A 17,860-nucleotide genomic window follows, 5' to 3' on the forward strand; every position below is an offset into this window, starting at 1 on the left:
CATTTTTCTGCATTTCTGAAATAATCAGACATTGAAATGTGTTTGATTGGTAACCAACAGCTTTGATCTGTTTTAGTACTGTAGCATGCATGTGTACTAACCTCTGTAGCATTTATTTGATGTTTTAGCCAGGTAATGGTAAGTAATTATTTACCAACTGCCAACAGAATATTCAAAACAATACAGCTATCCAAATCAGTTTTAAAGCCAGCTTGACATCCAGTTGCCTACGTGAAACATAATGCGTCAGCCACTTTATAACCCTGAGATAATGGACACGCCAGAGGTTATGTACAGATAAGAGCCCTTTATACAATAATAATCCATGAGAGTTTCTCAAATGGGGCTAGTTAATGTTTGCCATATCTGCACAATGTTTATCCAAGGAGTGGTTTAGAAGCAGGAAACATTCCTTAAAGTCATTTCAGCCTCATCTGAAAAGGCCTGAGAGCTGTGAAGTGGAGTGAACAGGCAGGATCCTCTCCAAGCTGCCGAACCTGATCTGATGGAATATGGAGGTGTGATTTCTTGTGTGGAGTTGTCCCATACACCAGACCTCCCTGATTGCAGGGACAGAAGAGCAGCCACTTTGCACGACACATAGCATTAAGTATCACAATGAGTGGTAAGTCGGCACCAAGACATTATTCTTTTGCAACAATAGGTGGCAGCAATAACTCGCTGTGTTTTTCTGCAAGGCAATGATGACTGTTGAAATTTCCACATGCCGTGTGTCATGGGGCCATAGGCACAGGAGACTGTTTGTCTGGGGACAGTTTGAGACGAGACGGCGCAGAAGATGAGCACTGAACCTTTTACTCGCTCTGAGGTGTTTGGACAGCTTAGGAGGGAGTTGTATGGAGACAAGCCATCCAGTCATACTGACACACACATCTTCATCATCCTTGGAGCTTCTGTGAGTAAAACTTATGTACAACTTCTTGCAGTATGACATGAATGACAGTTCTGTTCCCTGGGGTTTTTTTTTTTAATTAGAATTGTGTAACACTTGCAATTTCCCCATAATGCAGTTTTACTAAAACCTATGCAAATCATTCTATACAACTTATCCTATAAGTTTTATTATGGAAACTGTCTTGTTTATTTTTTTTGGCCTGCTCAGTCCCTTAGGAGATCAGTGCCTCCACTTAGACTTCCATCTGCTCTAAATTCAAAACATTGGTTAAAAAGACTGTTTGAGGGGAGGGGATGGGAGAGACAGGGGCTCAACAGAGTTTACACAAAGCCTCAAAGGGTAACAATTCAGTAGGGAATATTGCAGTGTGGTAACAATCGAGGATGAGAGGGGGGAGAATGGAGCACATGTTGACTGAAATGTGCTGCATCTACTTTTTCCATTGTCAAGTGATGAAAGAAAGGGATAATTTTGGGGCAGCTAAACATTTTGTCAGACTGTTCTTGGCCATAAGCCCAAAACAAATCTGGTTATTTTTATAAGCTGTTCATCCCTATGTTGTTCCGTTTCTTCAATACCAGTAATTTAGTTCCTGGTAATGGAAGTTCCAGAGTCGTTTCAACACACAGTGGGTGTGTTGAAAGTTCTTTGTTACTCTGGGTGGTGTTTTATCTCGCATTACTCAATGCTCAATAGTCAATACATCCCCTCCCTTCACCCTACATAACTGTTACCTCTCATTTTTAAAGTTTACTCACTCTTTGGACTCTGTTCCTGGGTGGCGTGACAGTCACCAGTGATTACCAGGCAGGGTTAATAAGCAGATCTGCTTTTTACTTTTATTATTCCTACAGGGAGATCTTGCAAAAAAGAAGATCTACCCCACATTATGGTGAGTAAAGATTTTTTCAATACACCACAGTGAAAGACAAAAAATATCAGACCTGCTTTAAAGTTGTATTTTATCATTCCATGTTTCGTTTAACCATAATATGTAGGGGTTTGACCCTTGAACCGGCATTCTCCATCAGTGCTTTTGACTGACTGCCTCTGTCTCTTCTCTAGGTGGTTGTTTAGAGATGGCCTGCTCCCAGAGGAGACCTACTTTGTGGGTTTTGCCCGCTCTAACCTGACCATAGAGGACATCAAGACAGCATGTCTGCCTCATATGAAGGTAGTACACCGAAGAATGTTTGTTCAGACACAGAGTTGGCTATCTGAGTAGATACAGAGACAGTATGGGGGGTTTAGTTGATTATGCTGATAGAATTAATTTGTTGACTAGAGTATGTGGTCGTACGTATTTACATGGGTTTCTTGGGGCTTTCTCTCAGGTTACTGATGAGGAGAGTGAGAGTCTCTCAGCCTTCTTCAGTAAGAACTCCTACCTGAGCGGCAGGTATGATGAGGGAAGCTCCTTCTCCAAGCTCAATGCCCACCTGTCGTCTCTGCCTGGTGGGGCTGATGCCAACCGGCTCTTCTACTTGGCTCTGCCACCCAGCGTCTACCACCATGTCAGCACAAACATCAGAGCCCATTGCATGAGCTCCAAGTCAGTGTCACTCACACACACACACAATATACTCACATCAAGTCCATCTTATACAAACATAAGACTTATTTGCTGTTTGATTGTGATTCTAATCAGCCATTTGTCTTTATAACAGAGGCTGGAACAGAGTAATTGTTGAGAAGCCGTTTGGCCGTGACCTGCAGAGCTCACAGGAGCTGTCGGCCCACCTGTCCTCCCTGTTCACAGAGGACCAGATCTACCGCATAGACCACTACCTGGGCAAGGAGATGGTCCAGAACCTCATGGTGCTCAGGTACTGGACTTGTTTTAGTCTCACGAGTAACTAGCTCCATACGCATATTGCTGTTGTCGTGTGAAAACCATGTAACTCCAGTTTTGGTGATTTTCATGTTTTCACTTCAGTTGAAGGATTATGCTCCTTAGAAAATTCTCCGACCTCTTGAGCTTGTGAAAGCAAAAGAAAATCAACAGGATAAAGTAAAAAAAAAGCTAAAACAAGGCTGTTTTTCTTTATTCCTGAAAAGTTGACATTTTGGAGATACAAGGTTTTCACCTGACAGCGACAAGTGCTGTATAACTGGTGTAGACCCCAAAGTTATGTCATAGATCAGATTTCCGAGGAAGAGTACCCATCCTCCTCCATCTGCTCTTGCTTCCTATGTTGCTGGCATTGAATGGTTTTATATTGGTGGTATGTGTTCTCTCGCTCCCAGGTTTGGAAATCGCATCTTTGGCCCTATATGGAACAGGAACAGCGTGGCCTGTGTGGTCCTCACCTTCAAGGAGCCATTTGGCACTCAGGGGCGCGGAGGATACTTTGATGACTTTGGCATCATTCGGTGAGAGAGAGCTCCATTAAGCCGACTCAATGAGGAAACAATGGATGAATTAAATTATCTTGTTACAGTAGTCATGTTTACTTGCCTTGATTCTGGTTCTTTCTTCCTAATGCAGTGATGTCATGCAGAACCATCTCCTCCAGATGCTCTGTTTGGTTGCCATGGAGAAACCTGCTTCCACCAGCTCGGATGATGTGAGAGACGAGAAGGTATGACCAATGACAGGACAGTAGAAAACAGTAGACCATTTTTGCATATTTTATGTCTAGACTACAATGGCAAGAGCATTTTTTTGTAGAGCACCCATGTCATAGTTGTCCTGTGTTTTGCTATGTGCTGTAGGTGAAGGTGTTGAAGTGTATAGCTCCTGTTCCAATGTCGGATGTGGTGCTCGGTCAGTATGTGGGGGATCCTGAGGGGGAGGGGCACTCCAAGCTAGGTTACCTAGACGACCCCACCGTACCCAAAGGCTCCTGCACCCCAACTTTTGCCACCGCAGTGCTCTATGTCCAGAACGAGAGGTGGGATGGTGAGGCAAAACATCTTTTTGTTTCTCACTCTTTTCTCCTTCTTGATATTACATTCTAACTTTTTCAGTCTGTATGCTTTTCCTTTGTATGTTCTTCTCTAACTTCTTTCTCTCATGCTTCTTTCCATGTTTGTCATCGCACCATCCCATCCACTAATCAGGAGTTCCTTTCATCCTGCGCTGTGGCAAGGCTCTGAACGAGCGGAAGGCCGAAGTGCGTCTGCAGTTCACTGACGTGCCGGGAGACATCTTCGGCGAGCGCTGCCACAGGAACGAGCTGGTGGTGCGGGTGCAGCCGGACGAGGCCATCTACCTGAAGATGATGACCAAGAGGCCGGGGGTTTACTTCAGCCCCGAGGAGACCGAGCTGGACCTCACCTACAAGAGCAGATACAAGGTACCACAGGCTCACACACCTGAAGAAATGTCCATCTCAACAAGTCATCTTGGTCTTGTATTCGGTCTGAAAATCTTATTTTTCTTAATGCAAGTGAAAAAAATCTGCAAATGGTGAGAGATAAATTCACTTGTTTCCACTTCTTGAAAGTTCACTTGTTTCCACATCTTGAAATAATGAAGATCACTCCATTAGTATCAAGATAATGTCACTTGATTCAAGAATATTCCTGAAACAAGTCAATTTGCAACGTGGAATTATCTCAACCCACTGGTCGATTTTTCCACTGGTTTAAAAAAAATAAGATTTTAGGACTTGAGATGGATAAATGACTTAAGATAGAAATTTTTTGCAGTACATTAAGGTGGGCATACACTAGGTCTCATATGGATGGATCATGAAACACGGGTCAAGGACCATAGCATTAACACGGATGTAATGTATAATCTCTGCTGCAATAACAGCATGGCTGACATCTCACCCTCCAGAACGTGAAGCTCCCAGATGCGTATGAGAGACTGATACTGGACGTCTTCTGTGGCAGTCAGATGCACTTTGTCCGCAGGTTGGTGTTACCATTCACTATAATCCTTCATTCTCTATGTATTTTGTCATAATGCAGTATTTGTGTTTTGACCTGAATTTCTCCTCTCCCTGTCCCAGTGATGAGTTGCGGCAGGCCTGGAGGATCCTCACCCCCCTCCTGCACCACATAGAGGGGGAGAAGACTCGTCCGATCCCGTACACATATGGAAGGTAATTGGTGATGTGGTCCTTTGAGACACAGCATTAAACACACAGCAGTTGATATAGAATGATTACATGATGCTTATCGAATTTTCCCTATTGCCTAACAGTGTTTCCTCCTGTTTTCTCTCTTTTCTGCCGCTGTCAGTCGTGGTCCAAATGAAGCAGATGAGCTTGTGAAGAGGGTTGGATTCCGCTATGAGGGAACGTACAAGTGGGTGCAGCCCCACACTGCATGATGTGCACATACACACTAGAGTGGGCATGTTTACAATGAATAACGTTCACTGCAATGCTTCACTGCTGTACCACTGTTTGATTTCCAGTGCATGGGGGGAAAAAAGACCACTGCTTTTTTTTTTTTTTACCCTAATCATAAAATGTGAAGAATGAATGTGGAAATAAAAATAATTTAAGCAGCTTGATTTTATAAAAGTTTTCATCTGTAAATTTGAAATTTCTAAATAAATTGTACTTAACAATTCACTGATATGGTGCCTGCACTCCTTTTTCTTTTTTTTTCTTTTTTTTTTTGTTACAGCAGTCAACACCTGTGGTTTTAGGTCATACGAGACGCATACAGCAGGAAACTCTCTATCTACATTATTTATTTTTGTCAGATATTTTTGTTGAGTATGTTTGTGGTATTTTATTGTGTAGAGTTATATTTACAGTTAGGATGACATCTCTTGAATGTTAAGAGTGTTTTTTGTTGTCAGCAGGCTAGTGTTTACAGTCAACATCCCACTGATACTGCTGAGAGATGCACACAAAGCAACTACCCCCACATGTTATTTTTTGTTTTGGAGTAATAATATTTATACTAGGAGAGTTTGTTGGTCTGGTTCAGTAAGAACATATAGGTGGCTCTGTTCATACCAGGTAGTCTTGGTTGTAAAATGGTACAAACATCTGGGAAAAGGGAGACGCGTTCAGTATCCTACTTCAGGTAAGAGAGACCTCAAGGTTGGTCATTTTTTAACTGTTGACAATTATTAACAAAAGCAGCTGGCATACTGTAATAGTTAATCCCTCACAAAGCATGAATAAGATTTAGCACTATGACTGCAGTTTGCTTTTCACCTTGTCTGGGTACATTCCAGGTCGTCACCCTGCACTTCCTTTTAACCTGCCTGCTGCTGACTGATGCTGTTTCCTATTACCTATGTCTGTCTCTACCAGGTACATGGCCTAGCTGGGGGCCTCCCAAGACACACACACACACACACACACACACACACACACACACACACACTCAAACACACACCAACAAATAACTGGCTACTCAGTCCACCTGCCAGACCTCGGAGGACCAAGGGAAGTACGGCGGGTCAAAGACGAACATGTTACAGTTGATTTAGTTTTTAATATTATTTTCTGTTATTGTACACAATGATAATAGCCATGTCATGACATTCCACTCGATGTAATACATGCTTCACCTGGTATGGTATGCTGCTTTGATAATAGCTGAAACTGCATAAGATAATTCAACTTGATTCACACTAGAAAAACTTGTTCCCACTGCGAGATTGTTTATGTAGAAGGCAAGTTGTTGCTACTCTGAAGTCAGTTTTAATGATGCATTGCATTGTTTAGTTACTCTTGACAATCACAACAATAAAGTGTAATGGAGTCAGTCTTTTTATTGTAAAAAAGATATGTTTATGCAACAGCTTTTTGGTCTCTGTTGGCATATGCCATGTTTTGATTGACTGGAAGCTCAAGTGAACATACATTTACAGAAGCAAAAACAACACATACAAGTTAGAAAGAAACTATTTTGCTTAAATTAGTACTGAGCAGTACTGTATATCAAACACACGCACACATTCAAGAATAAATAGTCCTGTTTTACATTAATGCTAAAACCTATAAAAGTGCCTGAAATATTAGGAACTCTTTGGTCAAGACAGACTGCAGTATCCTTAAACCGAAGGCTTGTTTGGTTCCTGTGTTGACACATTCACTCATTTGCCTTTCCTTACCCCGACTCCCATCATCATTTTTCTCTCACCAACTAAGACTGAGGTTATATTGTTTGGTAACTTAACATCTATTAGTTGTGTAGGACGCAACTCCTGTCACACTTCCCGTTTCCTTCTCTGCAGCTCTGGAGAGCTGCTCCGTCCTCGATGCCCCGGGCGTAGAGACGCACCAGCTGACCATGGACCCTGAGGGGGGGGGACATAGTGGACACTGGTTAAGACATGGTGCTGCTGAGAATACAGAGGCTTTGGAAATATATGACCTATGCCACATGTTTTTGCAGTATGTTTTTTGGTCTTTTCCTGTGTGCCTATATGATTGAGCTGCGTTACAGTTAAGGCTTTTTAAACTCTGGTACACAGGATTACTCCCAACTAGTATATTGTATTTTAAAGTCCCCATGAAATGAACTCCCATTACTTTTACTTCTTGGAAAACAGAGTATCTTTCATTGTGACCTCATGCTGCACTAGTAGCCGGAAATATACATTTCTAACCAATAACACCATCAGATTTTTGAACAATCCCATCTCACCGCACCCCTTCCATCAAATAAAATTGTCTTGCTCTCTCTCTGACTTATATTCCATTGGTTTAGACTTTTTAATAACCCCTCACTGCATTATGTCATAACATCCCGCTTCAACAGTAAATGCATCAAATCAGGGAAGTAAAGATGCTGTTTCATGCGGTCTTTAAGTAATCCCTCACCTGCAGAGGATCTCGGTGAAAGGCAGAATCTCTCCATCACAGTTCCACACTGAGACAGACGGAGCCTTGCTGCAGCACAGACCGCACAGGAAGGGGTTCATTCTCTTCTTGTCGTTTGTCACGCCTCGCTCCTCCCCTCTCTCTGCCAGGTGCTGCTGGGATCCATTCCTGCTCTTGGTCTCAGCGTCCTGCGCATATGCTTTCTCTTCTTCATCTATACCTCCTTTCTCTTCGTTCCCTTCCTCCTCTTTGCCGGTTTGGAGGGAGAAACGAACGGCCTTCACGCGGTGGACCTCCACAAAGGGCAGGTCAAACTAAGATATGTGGAAGGATGAGGATGAGTCACACAATATATCATACTTGCTAGACCTCTTTCGATACAAAAGTCCCCGTACCTGGTCCTGTGTGCTTGTGTGCCTGTAGAGGAACTTGAGGAAGCCCAGGGGGTGGGTGTCCCATACCAGGATGAGGTCCCCCGTCCCGTCAGCCAGGTGAGCAGAGGGAGAAAGGCCCAGAGGACTTTTGGGACAAGAACTGGACATACAAGTGAGGGACACACACCTGAACCTGCCCTCCACACTCACCCACTCACCTAGAGAGAGAGAGAGAGAGAGGATGATGCATTAAAACCAATCACTGCACAAACATGATTGATGACTGTTAGTGCCCAGCTGTGTATCTGTGTTGTTACCTTCTGAGTCACTACTGAACTGGCTGAAGTGGGAGCTGTACAGGGAGCCAGAGTCTGCAGAGTGGGGGAAAAGTCTTTCTGTGCTTCTGGAGCACACACTGCACCTAAACACACACACATGCAACACAAAGATTTTTCACTCTAGTCGGTTATATAACAAGCCACTTGACCTTGGCATCCATTCATGTGTGTATCATAGCCCACTTGGTGACAGCTGGTGGTAGTTGCCCTAGACAAAGAGTGAGGTAGGAGTCCAGGAGGCCCTGGCTCGCCTTTCTTCTAGATCAAGTTCCCCTACGTTGCCATGGTTCCTGCCCTCCTTAAGGTAAACCCAACACCTGAGTCCCTGTTGCGGGTGGTAGCAGTTACGTTGTCGCAAACAATGAATTTAAACCACGTCTGTGGCACTCTGATGATGATGCAACTGCCAGGAGCACTTTCTATTTCTCTCATTACAAGTGTTGAAGGGACCACGAAAACTAGGTTAAAATCATCCTCTCAGCAACTTGTAGATAAAAAAAACGTAGATAAATAAAAATCTTAGATGGAGAATGGTATCATGTAATCTTTTATTGCCACACTTACAAGTGTAACAGAAAGGCTGGGACTAAGATTGGGTATCAAGAAATGTAACAGGACTTAAAGAAGTTTATATGCTACTGTGGGCTTCTTCCAACTTCGTCCATTATAAACATTACCACCTTGTACCCATGTCTTCTTGACCACTACTCTTATTATCCTTTCAGATGGAATGACTCACTTTGACAGTTATAAGAGTCCCCAGGGGCTTAAAAAAGACTGGTTGTCATGGTGATACTGGGACTCATGGAGACAGCATACATAACAATAATAACATATCATGATGGTTACAAATAGGGAAAGTTACTATGGAAACTTGCTATTTTATGTCCGTTTTGTGTACACCCCCTTTCTATGTTGCTTCCTCTTAGTATTTGGGGTTTTACCCTGACAGGCAGCGTGTGTTGTCTCTGGGGCTGGAGAGCAGGGGGTCTGCTGGAAGGTACTGAACTACGCCTGCATAGCTTCGGTTGCTCAGGTAAACCATCGCACCTGGAGGGAGAACAGGGAGGTTGGAAAAGTTGAAAATGCTCAAAAACTAGAATCATATAGTATAAAAAACATATGAGGAGGGAAGGTGTTTTTGTCATATCAGATGGTAAAAAACCCCATAAGAATGTTTCATATGACGTCTTCATGACTTGCATCTTAGTTACGCAACTAAACGTGACAAATTTGTAACTTTTAGCTGAATGGAAACACAGAGAATCTGATAACTTCAATAGAACACGCACATCCTAAAGTTTTAACTACAGGTGCTGAGCAGAGATACGATCAACCTAGAGAAATAGAGTCTGCACACTGTATCCATAGTGTTTTTCATGGTTTTATGATTTAAAAATACAAGTCTGTAGAAGGAATCACCGTGCTCACTCTTGCTTTGTTTGATGTGTAAAAAACAGTAGAATATCTTCAGTAGAAAAAAGAAAAAAGGCATTTATAAAAAAATAAATAAACAAAATGCATAATGAGCAAGCCTACTTCTTTTTGAGTGCGAACCATCATTTTTCTACTGATTTGAAAATGCATCACAAAAACATCGACATTTCGACCCCATGCGTCTTCATCAGGAAGTCGATTTGGATACAGTGTGCAGACTCTATTTTTCAATGTTCATTCATTGAAATGAACCACATACTGTACCTGAGTAGTCATATCTGAGAGGTCCCATCCAGCGGTGTTTCTCACTCTCAGCCAGGACGTCCCCATAGAAGCCATAGCCCAACAGAGAGACAGAGTAGCGCACCAGAGCGGAGGGGTGGTGGACCGAACACACGTCCAGAGGCTGAGAGTCTCCTGCAGGGTGTTGTGGGAACGAGGAGGACAATGTGGGTTAGACTATTATCTCAGAGGTGACGAGGGTGCTCAGGTTTCCAGATGCTGATGTCCAACAATAATGAATTATATTAATATTCAATAATATTCCATGCAAAGATCATGTAAAATACTGCTTTGGTGTTATGGAAAGGAAATGCTATCCTTTCTCACCAATGATGATGTGCAAAGCTGAGGTAATAGGGTCAATCACTCCTACTGTGGCAAAACACACACAGTCTGTAGAACCTGTGGAAACAATAGTGCAATAATATCAGTGTCACTAAAACCCAGCTTCAACTCTATCAGTTTATAAATGCTTAATAACAGTTTCATCACCCGCAGGAATGATGCCGATATGAAGTGGACAGGGCTGCAAAGTCACAGTGGGGTCATTCTCGGAAAGGCCCGCCTCTTGCTGCGTTCGCCCAATCAAACCGTGAAGTATTTCGCTGAACATGCCATCCCCGCCCACACACACCACGCTGTTGTCAACAAACACAAGAGTTTCTGTTGAGAAAATCACCTCCCAGCGAGCTTAGCTGCTGTAATCCTCTCACACCACAGTGTTCGCACGGGCGTGCTGACATGTCTTACCCGTCAAACCCTGCCAGGTCTTTCTTCAGCATGTGGTCCCTCGCCTGGTTTGCCCGTTCAGTTACTAAACAATGAATGTTAAGGAATTTCAAAACTATTAATGATTATGGAAATGACGTGTAGGCAGCATATCTGTTTCATTAATCATTTTTGATCATCAGAGGTGGTGACTCACATGTCACATGTTACATGACTTGGACTTGAGTCGGACTCGAGCCACAATTTGAATTGCTTGAGGCTTGACTTGATGCATGAAGAGAAAACTTGACTTGACATGGGTTCTGGTGACTTGGGACTTGACTTTGATGACTTGAAAAGGTTTCTAAAGTCTTGTGTGTTCTACCCGACAATTAAATTTAAATTCTGTTTTCTGAATTTATATGGAATGATTGAATTTCTTGAAGTTGATTGTAGAAATAAAAACACATGATGCTCTTACCAACTTTTTATTCTATTAAAGTTCTAGATGTTCTGTTTCCTTTAAGATATTACATTGATACTGGACTCTTGACTTGTTCTGACTTGACTTGTGTTCTACATTTAGACGTGGGACTTGACATTAATGCCATGGACTTGACTTGTGCCTCAAGACTTGAGACTGACTTGGTCACACCTCTGTAATGATCATAAGTAAACCAGTCTAATGCTATCTGGAACTGAGATGTATTCATATCCGACTAACAAAATCACAATTTCCCCACAGGGATCAATGAAGTATCACCATATCATGTTGCTTCTTACCTATTACATGAGAGCTGATGCCAGCCAGCTCAAACAGAGGGGCAACCAGAGAATGGTAGATCTCTCTTCCTCTCTTCTTTCCTCCAAACGGGTTGATAAACACCAGCAGCCTGTGCGGGCGCAAGGGACCTGCAGATGATGGACAGAAAAAAAGAATTAGGCAGAGTGTGGGTCAGTGAGATCTGGCAAACTCCCCCACGTGTGACTGTTAGGGAATTTGAAAATAATCAAGTATGCGTAGTAAAATCATGACCCGCTTAGAACAGATAGGAGCCGTAAAGTCGGTTGGTGTCCCGTCTTATCAGCCATCCTTACTGTGGGTTTTGAGAGCGGCTCTTAGGTGCGTCGTCCACTGGTCTCTGAGGACCCGACTGGGGCAGCTGAACTGGGTCCGGCCCAGTCTCCATAGCAACCCATGGGAACCGCCGCCGCTGCTGCGCTTCACATAGAAAACTGAAAGTGGATACAGGAAATACAGGAAACAGATGAAGAAATACAAAGTCTATAGCACCTGATGCGCTGTGGGAAAGCATATTTTAGTAAACTGCAGATGTAGCCTAAAGGCGATGTGTTGTGCCGCTTGTGGCTAAATGATTCATGTTCTCGTCTCATTCTAAAGTAAATGGCAAACAAATAAAAGGTCTGCAGTGCTTACGGCTGCGTTATTGTTTGCTTTAGCATTGGCCGTAACCTTGGGCAGGTGATATCTGATCGCTTCCCTCAAAAAACCCACCTGTGAAGTCTTTGTCTGTGTCTTCAACAGACTTGTGGGGCAGTATCTCCACCTGACCCTGCTCCACTCCAATCACCTCTGCTACGGGTACTGAAACTTTAATCACACAGACAGACAGACAGAGACACAGAGCAAACTTCAGTGGACATGCATGGAGTAGGCTGCTGTAAAAACTGTAAAGGTCATTAAGGAGTGGTATAGTTTATATACATATCAGGCCTTTGGGGAGTGGCTTATCCTTATAGTTTATACTGGCTGTAAAGAGAGGTTTGAAAGGTGAATTCAATAGTGAGGAGGTTCTCCAAGACCCCACAACCAGGGACAAACATAAAGTATTTGGAGGCATTTCAGTGGTCAGAAGAAACACTCAGTCAACTCGGAGATTAAGAAAAAGCCTGAACATGCTGTATAGCCATATGCTCTGGAGATTCTTCAAATGCTTTAGTGAACTCACAGCAGCAGTTGCAATCCACATAGTTTTCCAATAGTAGTGGTGTGTATGTGTGTGTGCGTATTTTGTGCGCCGGGAGGTGTGTGTCTTCATTCCCTCTTTGTTTTGAGTAAACTGTGTATGCAAGTGGTGTTTCGTGTTTGTGCTGTTAAACTTGTTCTTCACCTTTGCTGAAGGCAGTTGGGCTTAATTAAGAGGATCTTTCTCTTAAGTCGTCTAATTACCATGCATATAAGATGAAATACAGCATTTGTTTGGTGTTTTAGACTTCAAAGAATGAAAAATTACTGGCTTTATCGGTCATATTTGTATGACAATCTAATACAGATAGGACAGGTTGGGTGGCTTTCCATTAGTGTTTCTCAGCTACAACCTAGTTGGAAGTAAAGTATGTCCCCGTGCATGCATGAGTTTATTTGTGTATATGATTCATAATATTGTTACATGTAACTACATGCAAATGCTAAGGTAGTTACAAAATAATATCAGTGTGAAACTGCTTAGGTGACCTTATGCTTCTCTTATGACACTAAAACCAACTTCCATCTTTTGTCTTCCCGACATGCCGTGGGGCTTTATTTGTCTGACTTATATAGGGCGAATAACATTTTGGAAAGCAAAGAGTAGCGCACTTACTTGTTTTCTTATCGCGATTCTTCTTGTCCACCTCAGTCCAGTTGAAATACCAGCCCGTCAGCACCGCCCGGTATCTTTTTTTCCCGATCCACAAACTTGACTCCAGCCTGAGCTCTATGTCCATTCTACATCTGGAGAGGTCCATTAACGGCAGCGTCGCTCTTCCCCGTTTCTCAACAATCTGATATGATCACATTTTATACCTGAACTGAGAACTGAGATCAGCTGCATCTTCGAGAATAAAAAGCGATATGATAATTTTGATAATTAGATAATCTGATCTCGCCATCAGTCAGCAGCCCACCAGACTCTCCTTATCGTTCCTGGGAAAACACAGCCAGCATCTTCATCTGACTGGATCTTATCAGCTTTCCTGAACACACTAGGACGATGAAAGTTTAAAACCACCGACGGTCAAACAGGTGTTATGCCAAAAATATCCGTATGCTCGAGTCCCTCCCAGTTCACACCTGCAAAATTTGCATGTGGCTTTGCTGATTGGACGTCAGTAGTTTACCTGCAGAATTAGGATATGCCATGACTGAAGGTGTTCATGGTCTTTTAATGCATGCTGTGAAACAAAAAGAAAATTGATTTTAAAAGGATAACTATAAAATTATCACAGGAAAATTATACATTTTATAGTATAGTAATATTTATAGTAATATATTTCATAGTAATATTATTGTGATTCCATAGGGCGATAAGTAGGTGACATAAGGTGAGCACTATAGGCTACACTGACTTTTGAGAACATTGGGAATATTTTTGTGTGTGTGTGTGTGAGACAGAGAGAGAGAGAGAGAGAGAGAGAGAGAGAGAGAGAGAGAGACAGACAGACAGACAGACGTGGGGTGGGGGGGAGGCAGACAGACAGATTAATTTCCAAATAATTTCCTTCCGTGTTGTTTCCTACCACCACTGAAGCCTCAATACAGTGTTCCGACAAATACCGCTCATATTAATGTTATGTTTCCATTGTACTTTCACTGTATGAACTTCAGTAGCCTACAATCACACATAGGTGAAGGTGAAGAATGAATCAGAGTATTCACTGTGAAGGAGGCGAGTTTTTTGGAAGTGAATGTGTCCTAGAACGTTCATCAAGAATTACTTCCGGCGTGGCAGGCAAGCGCATGCTTCCCTAGCACGCACCGTGAAGCTCGCGGTCATATTCCACAGTATGATTTCCGGGTTTTCCGCCGACGTACATTTTCCTTAGCAATAAAAGTCCCTTGAGAGCATGTGCGTATGTGTGCTACTCCGTCCAAGCGTTAGAACTTTTATTTTGAAGTCCAAATGCAACCGCTGACCGGAAATTGGTGTCGTTATTGTGGCTAGCTTGCAGAAGATGCTACTTCCTCCCCCTCCTTACTAGCAAAGCGACTCAGCTAGCTAGACAACCTCACAAAACCTTTTAGTTTCTGTCAATATTATGAATTAGTTGATCACTGTAGCTTAGTATAGTTGATTGGTGTTTCCGCAGTCCTGATAACAAGCCATCTTACAAAATGAATATACGAAACGCAAGGGTAAGTGTGTTGCCAAGCGTCTCCACCAACCATGCAATTCCAGCTAGCTAATCTTTGCTGCTAGCTAAGCTAGTTACTATAGCCTACGCGCTAGCTGCCCGAATTGTCAGTAACAGTGTTGACATTGTGTCATGCAGTGTATGTGTTAACTAGCTAAGTAAATAACTGTTTGATTTATTTTTCCTCTCACACAGCCGGAGGACCTTATGAATATGCAGCATTGTAACCTGCTGTGTCTTCCAGAAAACTACCAGATGAAATACTATTTCTATCACGGATTGTCCTGGCCTCAGGTGATTCATAATATTCTTCACCAATTACTTTTCCTGCTACAGTTACTGCATCCTTCAACCATGTCCGTATAGCCTACTAGCAGCCCGTACATTTAACAACCATTGTCCCGTGTCAACGTTTCAGCTCTCATACATTGCAGAGGACGAGAACGGCAAAATAGTGGGATATGTGTTGGCAAAGATGTGAGTATCTCTGAGCATATATGAGGAACTGAAGTCAGTAGATCCTCTGTGTTGTGTGATGTTTTCTAATGGCTTTCTCTCAACTCTGCAGGGAGGAGGACCCAGATGATGTTCCCCATGGCCACATCACCTCCCTGGTGAGTGTGTGCTTCTCCAGAGAAACACACGTCACATCTCCTGTTGTATTACTCAGACAATACTGTTGTCATCAGATGTTTGGCTGGATTGTGTTGAGCAATGGATATCCCTCTCTGTGTCTTGCAGGCTGTGAAGCGCTCCCACAGACGTCTGGGTTTGGCTCAGAAGCTGATGGACCAGGCCAGCAGGGCCATGATAGAGAATTTCAACGCAAAATATGTTTCACTTCATGTTCGCAAAAGGTAATGCCCACTTTCAGATCGCCATGTCATGATCTTTGATACTGTGTTCCTTTTTATCTTCAGATAAATTGCCAGTTCCCCATTTACAAATCACCCTCTGACGTTGTACACATAATACTGTGTGTGCAATGGACTTATAAATCATTCTCTTCTCTTTGTAGCAACCGGGCAGCCTTGCACCTGTACTCAAACACACTCAAATTCCAGTAAGTCCAAAGCATGTCCGTCCCTGACACTTTTTTCTTGAGCCAATGTTAGCTAATCTTAATTTTTTATTATAATGTTGCTTGTAGCACATGCTCGAGTCACACGTATATTGTCACAGTGTCACTATTTATACACACTACTTGTTTGACCTTATTTTTTTTATCCCTTTTTCATACATTACAGAATATAGAATTAAGAGAATAAATAAATGAAAAATTAAAAAAAAGCATATCTCAGGTGTTAATATCTCTGATATTAAAGAAGGTAAGGACCCTTAATACACACAACTTGTTCAAGTTTGTTTATTTATATAGCCATTTATCACAAGCATGACTCAAAGGACTTTACAGAGAATGAGCCTAGCTAAATCTAACTGATCAACAATCAATCAATCATGGAACAGAATAATACAGGACAAACATCAGGAACAGCAAGACATAACAGCCTGCCTATTCTACACAGCCTTACCTACAGCTTGTTGATATTTCCCCTTGTCCTTCCACAGGATTAGTGAAGTAGAGCCTAAATACTATGCAGATGGGGAGGATGCCTACGCCATGAAAAGAGACTTGGCCCACATGGCCGATGAGGTGACTTTACTCTCCAGGTTTATTCACTGTGGCACCACATGATGGTGTTCCAGTGACATGATTTTTGGTCCTTGTTGTTCCCTCAGGGGATATTCAGTACCTCTGAATTGTTTTGAGAACTTGCATTCTGACTGATGATGTTTTGTTTGGCGTTTATGGGTCCCACAGCTGAGAAAGCCAGGAGTGCGTGTGTTGGGTCAGGAGGCCCAATCTGCTCAGAGCCTGTCGGGACCCGGAGACCAGGAGAGAGAGGGGGAGAGAGACAGCGGGGGAGAGAGCAAAGAGCTGAGTGAAGTCAGCGAGGCGACGGAAAGCACAGACGTTAAAGATTCCTCCTCTGATTCACAATGACGCTGCCATCCTAGCAATTTTTAAATTCATCCCTCACTTCCTCTTTTTATCTCCCATCTGACAATATTTTTGGCTTTACAAACTGTGACCATCTGTGCATCTTAGCCGTTTACGCATTATCCACTTTTTTTTTTTTTTTTTCAGATCTCTCTCTTTTCACTGTAGTGACCAACAAAGGAGACTTGGAGAATGAAATGAATGGGGATGTTTTCTAAATGAAACTAATGTTTAAAATGAATAACTGGTTTCAAAGTTTTTATCGGACTGCTGTTGTCATTACTCGAGTGGCCCCAGCTCCTGTTAGATTTTCTGAAATTGAAAACATAAAGAATGCTTTTCAATTTGTCTCAATCAGGTCTCTTAAGTATTTAACAAAAATACTCAAAATAAACGTTTCAAATAATACTTTTGGTACTGCACTTGTTTCACTGAGTAAATGTCAACAAAACCAGTGTAGTTCACTGTCAATCACAGTCCATCGTGAGAAAATCTTAAAGGTAACCACTATGTAGTAATCTAGCCAATGAAATGTGTAAAGATGTTAGTCTAGACTGTGTACACCAACACCATAACACACAACCAGTACTTTTGAATTTACACTGTCACAGATATTGTCCTGTTGCACTGACACACACTCAGAGGAGGTAGATGCATAATATTTCTTCTTGTCAGTGTTGTAAGATAAACTGAGAAGCGTGCTAATCAAGATGAAGTCAAGTTGATAAGAGGTTTTGCTTTCTGCCAACTGAGCTTTAAAAAAGGCCCAACAGCACTTTAAACTGAAGTTGTCATACAATCTCAAGTTGATCACAGTGAATACATTAGGGATCAACAATTTTGGATAGAGACATTTCCTTCAATCTTTGTTGATACTGATCAGCAGCAGTTTAGTCAAATTTAGCCTGACTGCGCAACAGAAT

The 17,860-nt window shown here is 42.4% G+C and overlaps 3 protein-coding genes across 4 annotated transcripts; 2 read left to right on the top strand and 1 right to left on the bottom strand.

Moving 5' to 3' along the window:
- Positions 1 to 65: 65 nt before the first annotated feature.
- LOC139648672 (glucose-6-phosphate 1-dehydrogenase-like) lies at positions 66 to 5,431 on the top strand. The gene is made up of 13 exons (XM_071524856.1): positions 66 to 625; positions 749 to 916; positions 1,771 to 1,808; positions 1,982 to 2,090; positions 2,251 to 2,468; positions 2,584 to 2,742; positions 3,164 to 3,289; positions 3,405 to 3,498; positions 3,632 to 3,818; positions 3,980 to 4,215; positions 4,704 to 4,780; positions 4,879 to 4,971; positions 5,111 to 5,431. The coding sequence occupies exons 2-13, from the start codon at positions 800 to 802 to the stop codon at positions 5,199 to 5,201; spliced, it is 1,545 nt and encodes a 514-aa protein (XP_071380957.1). The 5' UTR covers positions 66 to 625; positions 749 to 799; the 3' UTR covers positions 5,202 to 5,431.
- Positions 5,432 to 6,593: 1,162 nt separating this feature from the next.
- Positions 6,594 to 13,811, bottom strand: LOC139648685 (ceramide kinase). Its single transcript, XM_071524878.1, has 13 exons — positions 13,405 to 13,811; positions 12,318 to 12,413; positions 11,900 to 12,037; positions 11,585 to 11,713; positions 10,844 to 10,907; positions 10,586 to 10,731; positions 10,421 to 10,495; positions 10,076 to 10,228; positions 9,319 to 9,424; positions 8,354 to 8,457; positions 8,058 to 8,254; positions 7,663 to 7,976; positions 6,594 to 7,136 (listed from the first exon to the last, which is right to left on the bottom strand). The coding sequence occupies exons 1-13, from the start codon at positions 13,547 to 13,549 to the stop codon at positions 7,022 to 7,024; spliced, it is 1,782 nt and encodes a 593-aa protein (XP_071380979.1). The 5' UTR covers positions 13,550 to 13,811; the 3' UTR covers positions 6,594 to 7,021.
- A 952-nt stretch (positions 13,812 to 14,763) lies between these two features.
- Positions 14,764 to 17,359, top strand: naa10 (N-alpha-acetyltransferase 10, NatA catalytic subuni). Of its 2 annotated transcripts, none has more exons than XM_071524880.1 (8): positions 14,764 to 14,936; positions 15,131 to 15,229; positions 15,354 to 15,412; positions 15,504 to 15,549; positions 15,677 to 15,792; positions 15,954 to 15,998; positions 16,505 to 16,589; positions 16,758 to 17,359. In XM_071524880.1, exons 1-8 carry the CDS (start codon positions 14,916 to 14,918, stop codon positions 16,938 to 16,940), a joined length of 654 nt encoding a protein of 217 aa, XP_071380981.1. In that variant the 5' UTR covers positions 14,764 to 14,915; the 3' UTR covers positions 16,941 to 17,359. The 2 variants fall into 2 exon arrangements, with proteins under 2 accessions (XP_071380981.1, XP_071380980.1); XM_071524879.1 differs by having other exon boundaries at positions 16,505 to 16,588; positions 16,748 to 17,358.
- Positions 17,360 to 17,860: the final 501 nt, after the last annotated feature.

Source organism: Centroberyx affinis, unplaced genomic scaffold (assembly GCF_046629955.1).
Source record: "Centroberyx affinis isolate AG114_WGS23_722 - 3 ecotype Tasmania unplaced genomic scaffold, CSIRO-AGI_Caff_v1 ptg001245l_1, whole genome shotgun sequence".
In the NCBI taxonomy this organism is placed as follows: domain Eukaryota; kingdom Metazoa; phylum Chordata; class Actinopteri; order Beryciformes; family Berycidae; genus Centroberyx; species Centroberyx affinis.

What these genes read in the sequence shown, in the direction of transcription:
- LOC139648672 (XM_071524856.1), top strand. Translation starts at nt 800, where the DNA reads ATGAGCACTGAACCTTTTACTCGCTCTGAGGTGTTTGGACAGCTTAGG. An exon ending in AAGATCTACCCCACATTATG is followed by an intron (nt 1,809 to 1,981) that starts GTGAGTAAAGAT and finishes TCTCTTCTCTAG; the next exon opens with GTGGTTGTTTAGAGATGGCC. An exon ending in CATGTCTGCCTCATATGAAG is followed by an intron (nt 2,091 to 2,250) that starts GTAGTACACCGA and finishes GCTTTCTCTCAG; the next exon opens with GTTACTGATGAGGAGAGTGA.
- LOC139648685 (XM_071524878.1), bottom strand. Translation starts at nt 13,549, where the DNA reads ATGGACCTCTCCAGATGTAGAATGGACATAGAGCTCAGGCTGGAGTCA. An exon ending in AGCCGCTCTCAAAACCCACA is followed by an intron (nt 11,714 to 11,899) that starts GTAAGGATGGCT and finishes CATCATCTGCAG; the next exon opens with GTCCCTTGCGCCCGCACAGG. An exon ending in TCTCAGATATGACTACTCAG is followed by an intron (nt 9,425 to 10,075) that starts GTACAGTATGTG and finishes TTCTCCCTCCAG; the next exon opens with GTGCGATGGTTTACCTGAGC.
- naa10 (XM_071524879.1), top strand. Translation starts at nt 14,916, where the DNA reads ATGAATATACGAAACGCAAGG. An exon ending in ACGGATTGTCCTGGCCTCAG is followed by an intron (nt 15,230 to 15,353) that starts GTGATTCATAAT and finishes TCAACGTTTCAG; the next exon opens with CTCTCATACATTGCAGAGGA. An exon ending in TCACTTCATGTTCGCAAAAG is followed by an intron (nt 15,793 to 15,953) that starts GTAATGCCCACT and finishes TTCTCTTTGTAG; the next exon opens with CAACCGGGCAGCCTTGCACC.